General features: G+C 36.0%; 1 protein-coding gene across 1 annotated transcript in view; it reads left to right on the plus strand.

Annotated features, from left to right (window-relative positions):
• The window catches only part of RXFP1 (relaxin family peptide receptor 1), a 509,714-nt gene extending 495,363 nt beyond the window's left edge, over positions 1–14,351 (plus strand). The window contains exons 16-17 of the mRNA XM_053700228.1: positions 7,027–7,245; positions 13,161–14,351. Of these exons, the coding sequence (XP_053556203.1) occupies positions 7,027–7,245; positions 13,161–13,447 (506 nt within the window). The 3' untranslated portion in view covers positions 13,448–14,351. The remainder of the gene's footprint in view (positions 1–7,026; positions 7,246–13,160) is intronic.
• Positions 14,352–15,319: the final 968 nt, after the last annotated feature.

The following is a 15,319-nucleotide window of genomic DNA, read 5'->3' on the forward strand; positions in this document are numbered from 1 at the left end:
ATTAAGGAGCTATCACAAAGGTATCCCACTGTATGGGAAGGCAACTGCTTGGCTAAAACTATTCAAGAAAGGGAAGTATACTTATTCTCTGATTTACGAAGCTCTGCTGGACTCAAATAAGGGCAAGATTATGTCTAAACTTAGAGAGGCCTGGAATAAAGAGGTAGATGGAGGGGTCTCTTTAGAAGATTTACATAAATGTGATGCACACCTTAGGGAATCACAAATTAAAATAGTACATACATTTTATGTGACCCCAAGGATTGCCAGTAGGTGGTTAAAGTGTAAGAACGAATGCATTAAGTGTAACTTGGAGAACCCAAATCTTATACACTACTTATGGGAGTGCCCAAAGATCAAACAACTCTGGGCTAAAATCAGTTTTTGGGTGTCTAAAGTGTTGAAAATTAGTGTGCAACTAAACTTCAGAAATGTTATAACTTTGGGGAATATTTCAGCAAAAAAGGAATTTGAATTTTTTTGATAATAGTGATAATGCTGACAAGAAAATGCATTTAGAAATCTTGGCTTGCATCTAGCACTCCTAGTATTAAAGATATTTTAGAAACTCTAAAAGAACAAGTGTCTATTGAAGTGTTCAATGTTCTGTATGAAAGAGAACAAAGAATAGAAAATGGCATTCTAAAATGGCATAGTTTTATTAAAACGTTAGAGATTTCAATACAGAAACAAATATTGGCACCATTAATAGGAGACACAAGTATGTATAGAAACTGGGGGAAAGAGTTGGCTTTACACTGTATAACTTGAATTGTAACGGGACCGTTCTAAGGTAATAAGCTACTTGTATAATTGATTTCATGTCTCGTATTAGTAAGGGCCTTGGAGATATTGTCTCGGTTAACTTATATAGAATATGAAACACTGTAATATGTTTGATGTTTTTGTTTATTTCGTTTTTACTATTAATTTCAAGGAATTATGTGCCTTATTTGCATTTGTTATGTAAAAAAGGCAATTTTAAAGGCTAGTGGTAGTTTTGTGTTAGATTAGGGGTGTTTTTATTTTGGGGGGCTTTTTTATTTTTTATAGGGGTATTAGATTAGGTTTAAATTATTTATTTTTGATAATTTGGTTTATTTTTTTCTGTAATTTTAGACTTTTTTATTTTTGGTAATATTAGACTTTTATTTTAATTTAATCTTAGTTGGGGGGTTTTAATGTTAGGATTTTTTTATTTTAATTTTAACTTAGTATTTTTTTATTTTATGTAATTAGGGTTAATTTAGGGGGTGTTAGGTAAGGGGGCTTAATTATAAGATTAGTTCTTTGCATTGTGGGGGGATGGCGGTTTAGGGGTTAATTAGGATTATTGCAATGTGGGGTAGCGGTTTAGTGGTTAATACATTTATTAGGTTTATTGCGTTGTGGGGGAAAGCGGATTAGGGGTTAATTAGGTTTATTGCATTGTGGGGGTGGCGGTTTAGGGGCTAATACATTTATTAGGTTTATTGCGCTGTGGAGGGATGGCGGATTAGGGGTTAATAGTTTAATTAGGTATAATACATTGTGGGGGATTAATCACTTTTATTATTAGTTGCGATGTGGGGAGATGGCAGATATAGGGGTTTTGACAAGTCGGGTCCATTTTTGGGAGGCGGGTTAGACTTTTATGAGCGATGTAAAAATCATTTGTTTTTTACTTATGCGCCGACAGTTTATAAACTGCCATAAGTCACTGGTGACTCCAGAAATGTGTATTTGCACATATTTCTGAACATCGCCAGTTTACCTGACTTACGGCAGTTTATGATCTGACAGTGCCGTATATGTGATTCACCCGATGTGCAAGGTGAACTTACGGATGACGCAGGTTTCAGCAGTTGCACTGAAACCTGCGCCTCCTATGTAATCTCGCCCAAAATGTAGCCATGCTATTCCTAGGTTAGTCAAACTACTAAACTGCATGCATTTTATTGCAACAATGTGGTGACAGAATATCTCAAAGTGCTTTCTCTACATTTTTGCAACATGTTATGAAAGCTTAAAAAGATCTATAAAAATATGAAATAATTCCCTGAGATGTTAACATCAAAAGTGCAAGAGGCCTCCAAAAGCTCTTGCCTGCATTAAGATAAGCCCCCTGGCTGCAAGTGAAGCCTTTGTTTACTTAACTCTTTTATAACTACTCATTTTATGCATAAAACTGTTTGTTTGTTTTTTTCTTTTAATTTTTAATTGCTTATTTCTATAGAAGAACACTTAATTATTCTTCATTTGTGCTTATTTTAGAAAGTTTACCTTATACAATTATAGAACAACAAAAGTTTTGACTGTTGGGTTTAGAAAATAATTCTCATGTTATGATACATGTAACAGGGACATGCAGTTAGGTGAGGCACCTGTCATGAAAAGAAAAAAGAAAATATTATGAAAGTAAAATGAAAATAATAAAAAAAAAACAAGTCCTGTGTGTCATACAGAGTCAAAAAAATGAGATAAGGGGGCAGTCTGCAGAGGCTTAGATACAAGGTAATCACAGAGATGAAAAGCGTTTTAAGGTAGTTGTGCTGGTTATGCAAAACTGGAGAATGGGTAATAAAGGGACTATCTATCTTTTTAAACCATAAAAATTCTGGAGTAGACTGTCCCTTTAATTTCTAAGCGATTCAGATGAGTTAAATGTTTGACTCAATTTAGAATAATTTTCCCTTATGGCATGTGCATTGGCGCCTAAATCAGAATATTGGCTGTTTTTTGCCTTTTTAACTATCCAGCACACCTGAGCCAATTATATGTCCAAGGAAAGTAACTGTGTAACTTTATAACTGTATTTGTTACTGAAGAACTGTAAAACTGTTAGGACTGATACATTTGTGCCTTTTAAATATTTAATTCACCATTTATCTTAGAAATGTGTTGCTTGCCATATGTTATCTATAGAATTAATTCCTTTATACCTGGAATTCTAGGATTATATGGTTCTAGTCTGTTTTTATAAGTGTTGTATAAGGGAGACGTCCCTTTATTAATTAGGAAAAGCATTTGCTGTTGTTTTTATGTGTTATAAGAATTTTTAAATAAACTAGATTGTATAAAACATAAATTAGATTGGTATCATCATTTCCTAGCTTTTTTTAGCGCTGCTAAATAAACCCCATTTTTTCTTCTGACTCAATTTAGAATCCATACTCTTTTGAATGTTTTATATATATATATATATATATATATATATATACTGTATATATATATATATATATATATGTTACGGTGGTTAAGTCAGATATCCGGGTAAAACGGATATTACCCAAGTGACTGTGGGTAAAGCCTGATGTACTGTAATTCCCGCATCTTTACTATTTTTTGCTTCACCTGGGGGGTTGAAGAGGTCCCCCTTAAACCCCGCCAGATGGAGACAAAGATAGTGATGATGGGAGAATTGCAGTGCATCGTATATATGTTTGATGCAGTCACTTGATGAAGCACATGCACTCTGAGGGGATTTATGATCTTACATCAGGCTTTACCCATCAGAAGTGAAATCAGCTCTCAACATACTTCCAATCTCCCACCCCCTCAAAAGCTCACCCAAAACCCAAATATCCAAAAATGCAGCTCTTTTGCCCGTTAATGAGGATGAAGTTTCTGCCCTTATACTGTCCTCCCACCTCACTACCTGTCCCCTCGACCCCTTCCCCTCACAGCTACTCCCCTCCCTCTCTTCTACCCTCACCCCCATACTCACACACATTTTCAACCTCTCCCTCAGCACTGCTATATTTCTCTAAAACATGCACTCGTCACACCTATCCTCAAAAAACCTTCCCTCAATCCAACCTCCCCTTCCAATTACCGCCCTATTTCCCTACTCCCTCTTGCCTCAAAGCTCCTCGAAAAGCTAGTTTATGCACGTCTATCCCATTTCCTTACACTAAACTCTCTTCTTGACCCACTGCAATCTGGATTTAGTTCCCATCACTCTACAGAGACAGCAATTGTCAAGGTTACCAATGACCTACTTACAGCAAAATCCAAAGGCCACTTCTCTCTGCTTATCCTCCTTGACCTGTCTGCAGCCTTTGACACTGTTGACCACCCTCTTCTGCTCCAAACCCTTCAATCCTTCAGCATCTGTGACACAGCTCTCTCGTGGTTCTCTTCCTATCTGACTAACCGTACATTTTGGCCCCTATTTATCAAAGGTGTTGCTGACCTGATTCGACAGTGCGGATCAGGTCCGCAACACCTTGCTAAATGCGGAGAGCAATACGCTCTCCGCATTTAACATTGCACCAGCAGCTCAAAAAAGCTGCTGGTGCAACGCCGCCCCCTGCTGATTCACGGCCAATCAGCCGTACTCGATCGGGTTGATTTCCGGCGATGTCTATCCGCCTGCTCAGAGCAAGCGGACAGGTTATGGAGCAGCGGTCTTTAGACTGCTGCTTCATAATTTGTGTTTCTGGGGAGTCTGAAGACTCGCCAGAAACAGAGGCCCACAAGCTCCGTTCGGAGCTTGATAAATGGGCCCCTTAGTGTAGCCTTCTCCGGAGCATCCTCTGCCCCGTTACCACTTTCTGTTGGGGTACCTCAAGGCTCTGTCCTTGGTCCCCTTCTCTTTTCAATCTACACATCGTCACTAAGTTCCTTAATAAAGTCCCATGGGTTTCAATACCATTTGTATGCCGATGACACCCAAATCTACCTCTCTGCACCAGACCTACCTCCTTCCTTACTAACCCATGTCACTAACTGTCTTTCTCACATCTCATCTTTGATGTCCTCTCACTACCTTAAGCTAAATCTCTCCAAAACTGAACTCCTTATTTTTCCCCCTTCTTCCAATGTCTCCACCCCCAAAATTTCTATAACCGTTGATAACTCCATCATTACCCCTACCCCGCATGCCCAATGTCTTGGGGTCACACTTGACTCAGATCTTTCCTTCACTCCTCACATTCAGTCCTTGGCTAAAGGCTGCCGCTTCCACCTTAAAAACATAGCTAAAATTAGACATTTCCTTACACAAGATACAACCAAGATTTTAATCCACTCTCTCATCCTTTCCCGCTTCAACTACTGCAACTCCGTCCTCTCTGGTCTACCTAGCTGCCGCATAGCTCCTTTACAATCCATTATAAATGCCTCTGTCAGCCTCATCTTCCTTAATCGTCGCTCTTCATCTGCTGCACCTCTCTGCCAATCCCTTCACTGGCTTCCTCTTGCCTCTAGGATTAAACATAAAATCCTCACCCTGACATATAAAGCTCTCAACTGCACTGCTCCCCCCTACATCTCAGAACTTGTCTCTAGATACTCTCCCTCCCGTCCCCTTTGATCAGCTCAGGATCTCCTCCTCTCCTCCTCTCTTGTTACTTCCTCACATTCCCATTTATAGGACTTCTCCAGACTTGCCCCCATCTTGTGGAATTCCCTGCCTCGCTCCATAAGACTCTCCCCCAGTTTTAACAGCTTCAAGCACTCCCTAAAAACTCTACTATTCAGGGATGCATACAACCAACACTAACCTTTCCCAACTCCATTGCCTTCCCCTTGAACCCCTTAGAATGTAAGCCTATGGGCCCAGCTGTTTACAGATCGCTTCATAAGAGCCGACTACAACAGTGAAACTCTCGGCAGGGCCCTCTACCCACTTGACCCCTACAAAAGCTATCCTGTACACTGACTATGTTTACAGCGCTGCGGAATCTGTTGGCGCTCTACAAATACCTGATAATAATAATAATACCCACAGCTGCTTGGGTAATGTCCGTTTTACCAGGGTAATCCTAGACTTACCCAATATCTGACTTTACCAATAACATATATATATATATTTTATTATCATTTATTTGTATAGCATCACAAAATTCCGTAGTGCTGGATATATATATATATATATATATACTATATATATATATATAGATATAGCAGATAGATCAAATGACTCATGAGACAGGTGTTTTACCATGCAAATTATTAAAGATTCATCATGTCAGAATGCATGACAGAACAGGGTTTTGCCACACAAAAAAAAGTGAAACCTGTGGAAAAGTTCCTAAAAGTGTATTAGGTGTATAAACTAAGATATTCAGTATCATTGCTGTCCTATTATCTACATATTCTTATTGATTTTCTCTCCATTATAACTCATGTGTCATTATAGAAAATATGTATGGATCAGGGATTTTGCAAATGGTTAACTTGCTATTAGAATTTGTGAGAACAGTATATTCTTATTATCCAGACTCATAAGTGTAAAGAAAACATAAATCCTATACAATAGGACATCTTATGTCATGAATAAAAAAATAAAAATGTCATGCTACAAAAGTATTTCCTCTGTGAAAAATATATACTCAGAAGATCAGAAATCTCCATCATTAAAATCTCCATCAGGAAGTGGGACACTATTTTGTAAAATGTAAAACAGTGCTTGCAAATGGATGTTTATTTTGTAGCTTAAAGTCATGGTAAATACTAGCATTTGTGACACTCTAGGATTGACCATTGAAACAAATAAAGGGGACTTTCATTCATGAAGTATAAAATAACGACGATCACCGCACTGAGCTACTAAGGCAGCCCACTGTCAGAACGCTATTTTCGCTATTTGGCTTGGCACCGCATATTTCCTGTACGGCTATTTGGCTTGGCACCCGCATATTTCCTGTACGGCTATTGGCTAAGAGGTGGAAACGTCACCTCTCAGCCAAATAGCGAAAATAGCGTTCTGCCGGTGGGCTGCCTTGGAACAAATAAAAGAGCTTTCAGCATGAAGTATTTTATACTTCATGAATGAAAGTCCCCTTTATTTGTTACAATGGTAAAACCTAGCATTTCACAAATGCTAGGATTTACCATTACTTTAACAACATGAAAAATATGAGGTAAGATCCACTTATATTTATTTAATAAAAACTTTATAAACATGCAATTTTAATGCGAGCAGGGAATGAGAGTTTCCTTTTCTCTTGATTCTTACAAAGTAACTTGTTTCTGCAAAAGTAAAATAATAATAATGATACTTTTACAAACATTGGTGACTTTTTTTTATTATATCAACAGGTGTGAATTTGGTAGCGTTTATCATCATTGTGTTTTCCTACAGCAGTATGTTTTACAGTATTCACCAAACTGCAATAATGGCTACTGAAATACACAATCACATAAAGAAAGAAATGACCCTCGCAAAGCGTTTCTTCTTCATTGTGTTCACGGACGCTCTCTGCTGGATACCTATATTTATACTCAAACTTCTCTCTTTGATGCAAGTGGAAATACCAGGTATGTTTTACCATTACATAAGAGAGAGAAAGAGAGACAGTGCTTTGAGGCAGTACAATTGTGAGACCACAAATACCACCCGTGCCCAGTCACCAACATGTCATCCAGTATATTTGTTAAGAGCATCAGGCAATCTTAGTGACAGACACAAAGATAGATGGACAGTGGCAGATAAAAGAAAAGTAGCTAGACAGAGACTGACAGACAGATAGGAATCTAGACAAGGACATATGGTTTCTAGCACATTCTGGTAAATTGGTATAGAGAGTATTGTAAGTGTATGGTACTAAAATGCATGTGAATAATACATTACAATGTCTATATTGTTAACTGAAATAGTTAAACGTATAAACAAAGCTTCAGATCCCTTTTAGTATTCGCTTTGATTCTGGATCCCTTCCTCACTAATTTGAATTATCTGAAATCTATCCATAAGAATCAGACCCTCAGTCACTAATCTATCCTACATATCACTTTGCATGCACACTTTTATTTTGCATTACGCATTATTTCCCAATCAATGTGTTGTTACTCATGATTCTTTACCATTTATAAAGGTAATGGTAAAGTGTCATTGTTTTACCATGAGATATTCCTTTCCTGAAATATGTAACAACTTAACATCTTACTCATCACTGGGAGGCTTTGGAATGGTACTTGGTGATTGGCTGGAAGTTGCATGGCCACTATATGACTTCTGCAGGATCAGTTATTATTATTTATTAGTAAAGCACCATTATATTTCATAGAGCTGAATACACAATGTGACACATTATGCATGTAGTGTTGCCATCCAGATATTAGACACTACACAGTGTTCTCATATGTGACAATATCTGTTCCAAAATGATGAACTTTAGAAATGAATAAAAGTATAGGAGATGTTTGTATAAGTAAATTAAATACCTACTGGATGGAGAAACAGCATAGCTAGTAAAGACCGTAAATAATTGAATATGCTATATGGGCTAAAGCTACTCTATAGTCTCTGAATTAAAATCTGACCAAAACTATTAAAGGGACATACAAGTAGAAAAATTAAATGCTGTAATGCGCTGTTGTTTGCATATACTTATGTGTTTAACTATGTAAAAGGGGATAAATACATAGTTGATGTCAGCTCCAGAGCAGCAATATACTATTGAGACCTAGCTAAACACATCTGATGAGCCAATGAGAAGAGGCTCCCAGTGTTGCATTGCTGTTCCTAAGCCCATTTAGGTATGCTTTTCACCAAGGATACCAAGGGAACAAAGTAAAATTGATAATAGAATTAAAGTGAAATCTTTATTTAAAAAAATGCATGAATGATGTTGACTTCCATACCCCTTAATCTCATTAATCTCACATAAATTATACTAAATTTGCCTATACACAGCTCACACAATGTTTGAGGGAAAAAAACAGTGATAATAAATCACAAGAGGGCGCTATACCTTAAAATGTAATGTCACAGTTCTAAAAATAAAAACAAAGCAGAACAATCAATATATCAAATAAGCTAATGGATTGAGGATTCTCAATAAACTTCATAAAACATTTGCACATCTATAATATGAGAAAGAGTCCTTTAGATAAAGTTCAGATAGTGAGCGGTAAGATGGAGATTCCCGCAGACAAATTTCACCATGTATGTGGTAGGCAGCACTCTCCTTTTCTCCTTAGCAGGTAGACTTTCTGTAATATATCCAAACACAAAGAGGCGCCAACATGTGTGTATCAGCACGCATACAGAGTAATTAAGCACAGGGTACTCACATTTTGGAAGAGCACACCAATGTGCTTGTAGATACGGGCTGGTTATTACAGCTAACCAGCTGGCTATTCCCAGTCTCTGTACTGGAACCCCAACGGTCCGTTTGTCTGGTAGTAACACGCTCACACAAGGAAGTTTGAAAACAGCGGTGTCAATAAGCAATACTTTTTTGCAAAACAACTAAAAGCAGACACCTTAAAAACATTCCTATTCGGAGAGCATGTGAAACAATGTTATACTTTCACTACGCGTTTCTCGGCTCTTGGGCCGTTTCATCAGGCATAAATCCCAATTGTACTTTAACCGGCTTTTATTGCCGCTCACTACCAAACAATTGTTAGCTCCTCCCCTGCTGGGAGTGGACTCTAGAGCCAATCACTGTCCTCCTAGTCATGGGTGTGTATAGACATTTACACCAATATGGCGACTTGTCAGCTCTTGCATACATTAAAAATAATAACATAAATGAGTGAACTTTTGTTTGAGTGTCTCGAATAAATAATTAAAAGCTTAGAGCTGCTAAAGCTAAAAAAGTTATATTTATAATTAATCGAAACGCTGAATTGTCTGTAAACCAAATAGATAATCCACTATTAGTGTTAATCTAAATAAATGTAAGAATAATCTTAATATCATGAAAAATAATGTATTATTTAATAAATGAATTGATGGGTAATGACCGCATTCAACATACAATACGGAACAATTCTGATGTGAGTGAATGCTATAAGACTAGTGAATACAACATGAAACTAAAATTAAAAACATGGCGTTTCTATATTAAATAATAATGTGAATAGTATTTGTGAAACCTATTTAGATATTGACAAAATAGGTAATGATGATACAATTCTGTGACTAATATCAGAGAGCTCCAAATAATTAGTGCTTATATATATAGAGAGAGAAGAGTTATGTACTCTGTGTAAGTGCTAAATGTGAAACTAATCTAGTGATTGTGACAGACATATACTACTATATGAGAATATCAATGTGAAGTGATGTGTACATAGTATAGGGTGAATTAAGTGCTTAGTGCCTATATACAGTAAGTGAGATGGAATATATTGTGTTGGATGAAGTGAAATAAAAATGATAATAGATATAATTTCTGAAGGTTATGAAAAATATTATAATGAGAATGGGACACTCAAACAAATTACAAGAGGGGGATGCGTCAAATATATACATAGGTAAAAATATATATATGTCTGTGTAAGTAAAAAGAAATTTAAAAAAATTAAAAATGTGGTTAGGATAATCAATCATCTCTACCCACCAATACCACATCATCATATAGATATGGGATATGTGCTATATGCTAAGGGAGCTAACATGATGATTGGCATATAGGAGGACATGGGACTGAAATACATAATAATAATAATACTGATATACAGATAATAAAATATCTTAAAAAAATTCATATAAGATAAAAACATTAATACATAAAAAACATCATAACATCATAAAAACCAAACACCTTATCTACTCTGATACGTTGATATTGGATGACTAGATTCATATGTACTTAAATGATATTAAAAGGCAGCAGTTTCTATTACTTCATTAAGCCCTGCTGGAAAAAGTGTACCAAATTTGTAGATCCAGAAAGTTTCCCTTCGTCTTAACTTAATAAATCTATTATATTTGTTGGACCCTGGGATACATTCTAGTGGGGTGATTCGAAAGTTACAACTTTCCCCATTATGTTCATGAACCTGGTGTCTAGATACACTATTTTCGAGTGATTTGTTCCTGATATTGCGAAAACGTTCACTCCACCTGGTCCGTATATTGCGTGTCGTGCGCCCCAAATATTGGAGTCCGCACTTGCAGGTTAGGACATAAATCACAAATGAGGAACCACAAGTCAAATATTCTCCAATTTGGAATGTTTCCCCAGTAACATTAGACTTAATATTTTTGAAACCATGCGTTATATACTTGCACATGAAGCATCTGGTCTTTCCACATCTATGGGACCCCTTATGGCTTATTTTTTGATTTAGAGATTTGTTTCTGATGGCTTTGTTTCTGATGGCTTTTTATCATTTTTAATATATGCAAGAGCTGACAAGTTGCCACATTGGTGTAAATGTCTATACACACCCACGACTAGGAGAACAGTGATTGGCTCTAGAGTCCACTCCCAGCAGGGGAGGAGCTAACAATTGTTTGGTAGTGAGCGGCAATAAAAGCCGGTTAAAGTACAATTGGGATTTATGCCTGATGAAACGGCCCAAGAGCCGAGAAACGCGTAGCAAAAGTATAACATTGTTTCACATGCTCTCCGAATAGGAATGTTTTTAAGGTGTCTGCTTTTAGTCGTTTTGCAATAAAGTATTGCTTGTTGACACCGCTGTTTTCAACCTTCCTTGTGTGAGCGTGTCACTACCAGACAAACGGACCGCTGGGGTTCCAGTACAGAGACCGGGAATAGCCAGCTGGTTAGCTATAATAACCAGCCTGTGTCTACAAGCACATTGGTGTGCTCTTCCAAAATGTGAGTATCCTGTGCTTAATTACTCTGTATGCGCGGTGATCATATACTATTGATACACACATGTTGGTGCCTCTTTGTGTTTCGATATATCACACAATGTTTGGGAATCTCTGGGATATATACAGGTAAGGGGCCACCTCTATAGCTCCACAGGAAATGGGGATAGTATTTTTTATATCTGTAGCTTATGGTAATAGAGCCTCCAGCAGAGGTCTTTATACTGCCCATGAATGCATTAGGTATACAGGTTTCTAAAGGGTAGAATTTCATGCTATAAGGTAATTATTTACAACATAAAGAAACAGTAATACAAGCCCCTATTTGCTTTATTCAGAGAATACAAACATGTATACCTGTAAGAGCTTTTTACAAAGCAAAGATTAGAGTATAACTAACATAATAAGGATTAGGTTGCAGTAGTCAATATGAGACAAGGTAAGTAAGCAAATTAACATATTGATGTTTTTTTATGGGAGGAATGGGCACATTTTAGAGGTGATACTTAGATTAAAGTGTCAAAATATGCAGTTATAGGTACTAGTAAACATTACTGCTGACTTGTTTAGAACTGGTGATTAAAGAACGCTCCACTGTAAATTCTGGGGTGGGACATGTTGTGAAGGTCGGCAATAAGTAGATGCTCTGTTTTTATATATAATGAACTGTAGGTTTTTATATATAATGAACTGTAGGTAGAGTAAGGACAAAATTGCAGAGAGACAGTGTGTAGTCCAATTGTGTAAAACATATACTGTAAGTTTCTAAGGGGTTATGTATAGATAGAGGAACCCAAGAAAGACACATGTGGGTATCACTGATGAAGACTCTAGGTTGCATTGGTAGGATGCAAACAATGAAATGGTTGTAATAGTGTATGTAAGATGAAGTGGTGATCTACCGTGTCAAATGCTACTCAGTGGCTAAGAATAATGATGGAGTGACCCTATGCTTTAGTAGCAAATGAATTGTTGGTTATATTTGTGAGTTTTGTTTATGTGAAGCATTAATTTAGAAGCCTGATTGGGGAGATAAATAAAGTTACTTCAGCCCTCTCACACACAGCTGCTATTTATCATTTATTAAGACTTTGTTCCATTTTATGGAGGTGTGAAAGTTGAAATACCAACAAAACAACATTTTTGTATGTTTGTTAAAAGCTCCCAATGTTAATAAAAATTACTGTTTTCTTCTATCTTCTCTCTCTCTCTCTGATCCCCTTTACCCAGTACTTCAACTCTTTCTGAAATGATCCCTTAATTATGAATCACTTTTGTTTCTTTAGATATATTTTTTTTTGTTCCATTTGGGATTTTTATGAAAAAAGGTACAAAGTAATGTAATTGAAAATATTCACATATAAAATTGAATTAGAAAAGTTGTTAAAAAAAAAACTATAAAATGTAGTATGCTATTTAAATGTTATTGAAAACAGTTCATAAGTAAATATTAAATGTTAAGTAATACAAATTAATCCTGCTCCAATTATTATTCACTGAACTTCATTTACTTGTTTTATTCTTCTGTGAACGTATTAGCCAGATTCTACGTTAAATGTTCAGAATCCTCCTATGATGTTTACAGTCAGTGTATAAGTTGTAGTTCAGGCCATTACATATTACATATAAAAATATCATATTTTGTTTTTTTTGGCAGGATCCATTAGTTCCTGGGTAGTGATCTTCATATTGCCAATTAACAGTGCCCTGAATCCTATTCTTTACACAATAACAACACGTCCTTTTAAAGAGATGATCTGCCAGTTCTGGAACAACTACAAACATCGACCTGCTATTGGAAACAGGAACAACCAGAAAGTCTTTGCAGCTTCTTTGTTCTGGGTTGAGATGTGGCCATTGCAAGATGTATCTCCAGAAATGAGACCTCGACTATACACAGACTCTGAAACGTCAGTCACAACCAGACTGAGTTATTATATATAGATGAATTTCAGAAGAAGGTGGAATGGCCGCTTTTATTCTTCCCAGTTTAGACAACAAAGTGGCAAAATATTAATCTGTTTGATGGTTAAACAGAATTAAAGCCCATAGAGTGCACATATATTACAGACTAACAGTGCAGAGATAAAAAAAAACTTTTTGTATGAAACCTTGTAAAAAATAATTATTACAAATTTGACCATCATGGTGCTGCAGAGATTCACCTTTCCCTTGTTGCTGTTTGGTCTCAGGAATACATTACATCTGGTTCACATCTAAAATATGACCAGTAGACAGATTGGTGACAAGCACATTCATATGTTGTTAAATTGTGGGAAACTTGTAGAGTGATTATGATTGTGAGCAAATAGGTGCAAAAAATAGTTACTTTTTACTCTAGAATAAGAACTGCATACCTGTCCACCATTTTATTTAAAGCAGTGTGTTTTACCATTTGAACGCTTTGCACTTGCAAGAATTATTCAAAATGTTAAAGGTTACAGTTAATTGTGAGATCAGGAAATACATGCTCAAGACCGTGGCTGAAATCAACTGTACAGTGGTTGCAATCATTTTGAAAGGTCTTCTACAGACTACAAGAAATATGTCCTACAAACTTCCATTAAAATATCTATTTCAATACAGCATGTTTTGCCATTAAGATAAAACAAACAAAAAACAGGCAGCTGTTTGACTCTTTATTTTAACATTTTTTTTTATACTTGAAGCAATAACATTTTATTGATGTTAAAGATTCTGGTTGCTTGTTATAATGCAGGTGTATCAAAAAGACACATTTTATGTGACAAAATGGTTGTACGTAAATGAGAGTACATCTTAATCCTTGCATTTAAAGCACAACCTTTTAAAGGTGTCCTATCTTATTAAATAATTATAAAAATAACAAGTTCTGATTTTTTTTGTCTACATCAATATGTTGTATAATAAAAATGTGAACTAAATTACACACAGCATGCAACCTAAATAAAATACTTAAATCAAACCATAACTAAAAATCAAATTAAATTAAAAAAAGTCCTTTCTATTCATGAAACTTCTTGGATGACTTGGTTTCTTACAGAAGGAAAAAGAAACAATCATAGCGTAACAATGGTTTTTATACTTCTCAGGGTAGATATATATATATTCACATTCTTCTGAGCTACAAATAGCTCAAAGTATATAGCGTTATAAGTAATCTCTTTATTAAAACTTTATAAAAAGCATTAAAAAAAAAGGAGGAGAATACACAACTATTACTCTAGTTTACAATAGCGGTAACGTTCCTAAAGAACTCTGCTCATCATAAACAAAAAAACGTCCAGCAACAGTTCTTTGTATAACAGCAAAGTGTATGAACGCTTCAAATTAGTATCGGATCGTTCCCTCTCATGGTGCATTTTCTCCTCTGTGCTCCAGTATATATTTCACCACTGTTAGCGGCTTTTTCAAGGATGCACTGTCCGAGATGCTCATGAGAATTTAAAGTGAAGTGTCTCTCTTGATTAGTCCTTTGTTTTTTTCTAATCAATATAAGTTAAAATAATTATTATGTTTTTACACACAGAAAAAAACCGAATAATATAATAAAAAAAAAAAAAATATATATATATATATATATTTGTATATATATATATACACACACACACTGTTTCCTCTATTTATAATGAAGAAACTGAATATAACATCTGACTTTCACACCATCTGATCTTGCCATTCCTTTTTATTGTATTCCTAGGGCTCCATTTTCTTTGGAGCATTAGTGTTTCAGGCTCGCTCAGACCACTGCTACTCAAACCTATCAGAAACACTTTAGGTGGCGGATAGCAATCATCTGGATCCAATCAGATTGGGATGATTGACAGCCCCCTCAGC

This window comes from Bombina bombina, chromosome 2 (assembly GCF_027579735.1).
Source record: "Bombina bombina isolate aBomBom1 chromosome 2, aBomBom1.pri, whole genome shotgun sequence".
Classification (NCBI taxonomy): Eukaryota; Metazoa; Chordata; class Amphibia; order Anura; family Bombinatoridae; genus Bombina; species Bombina bombina.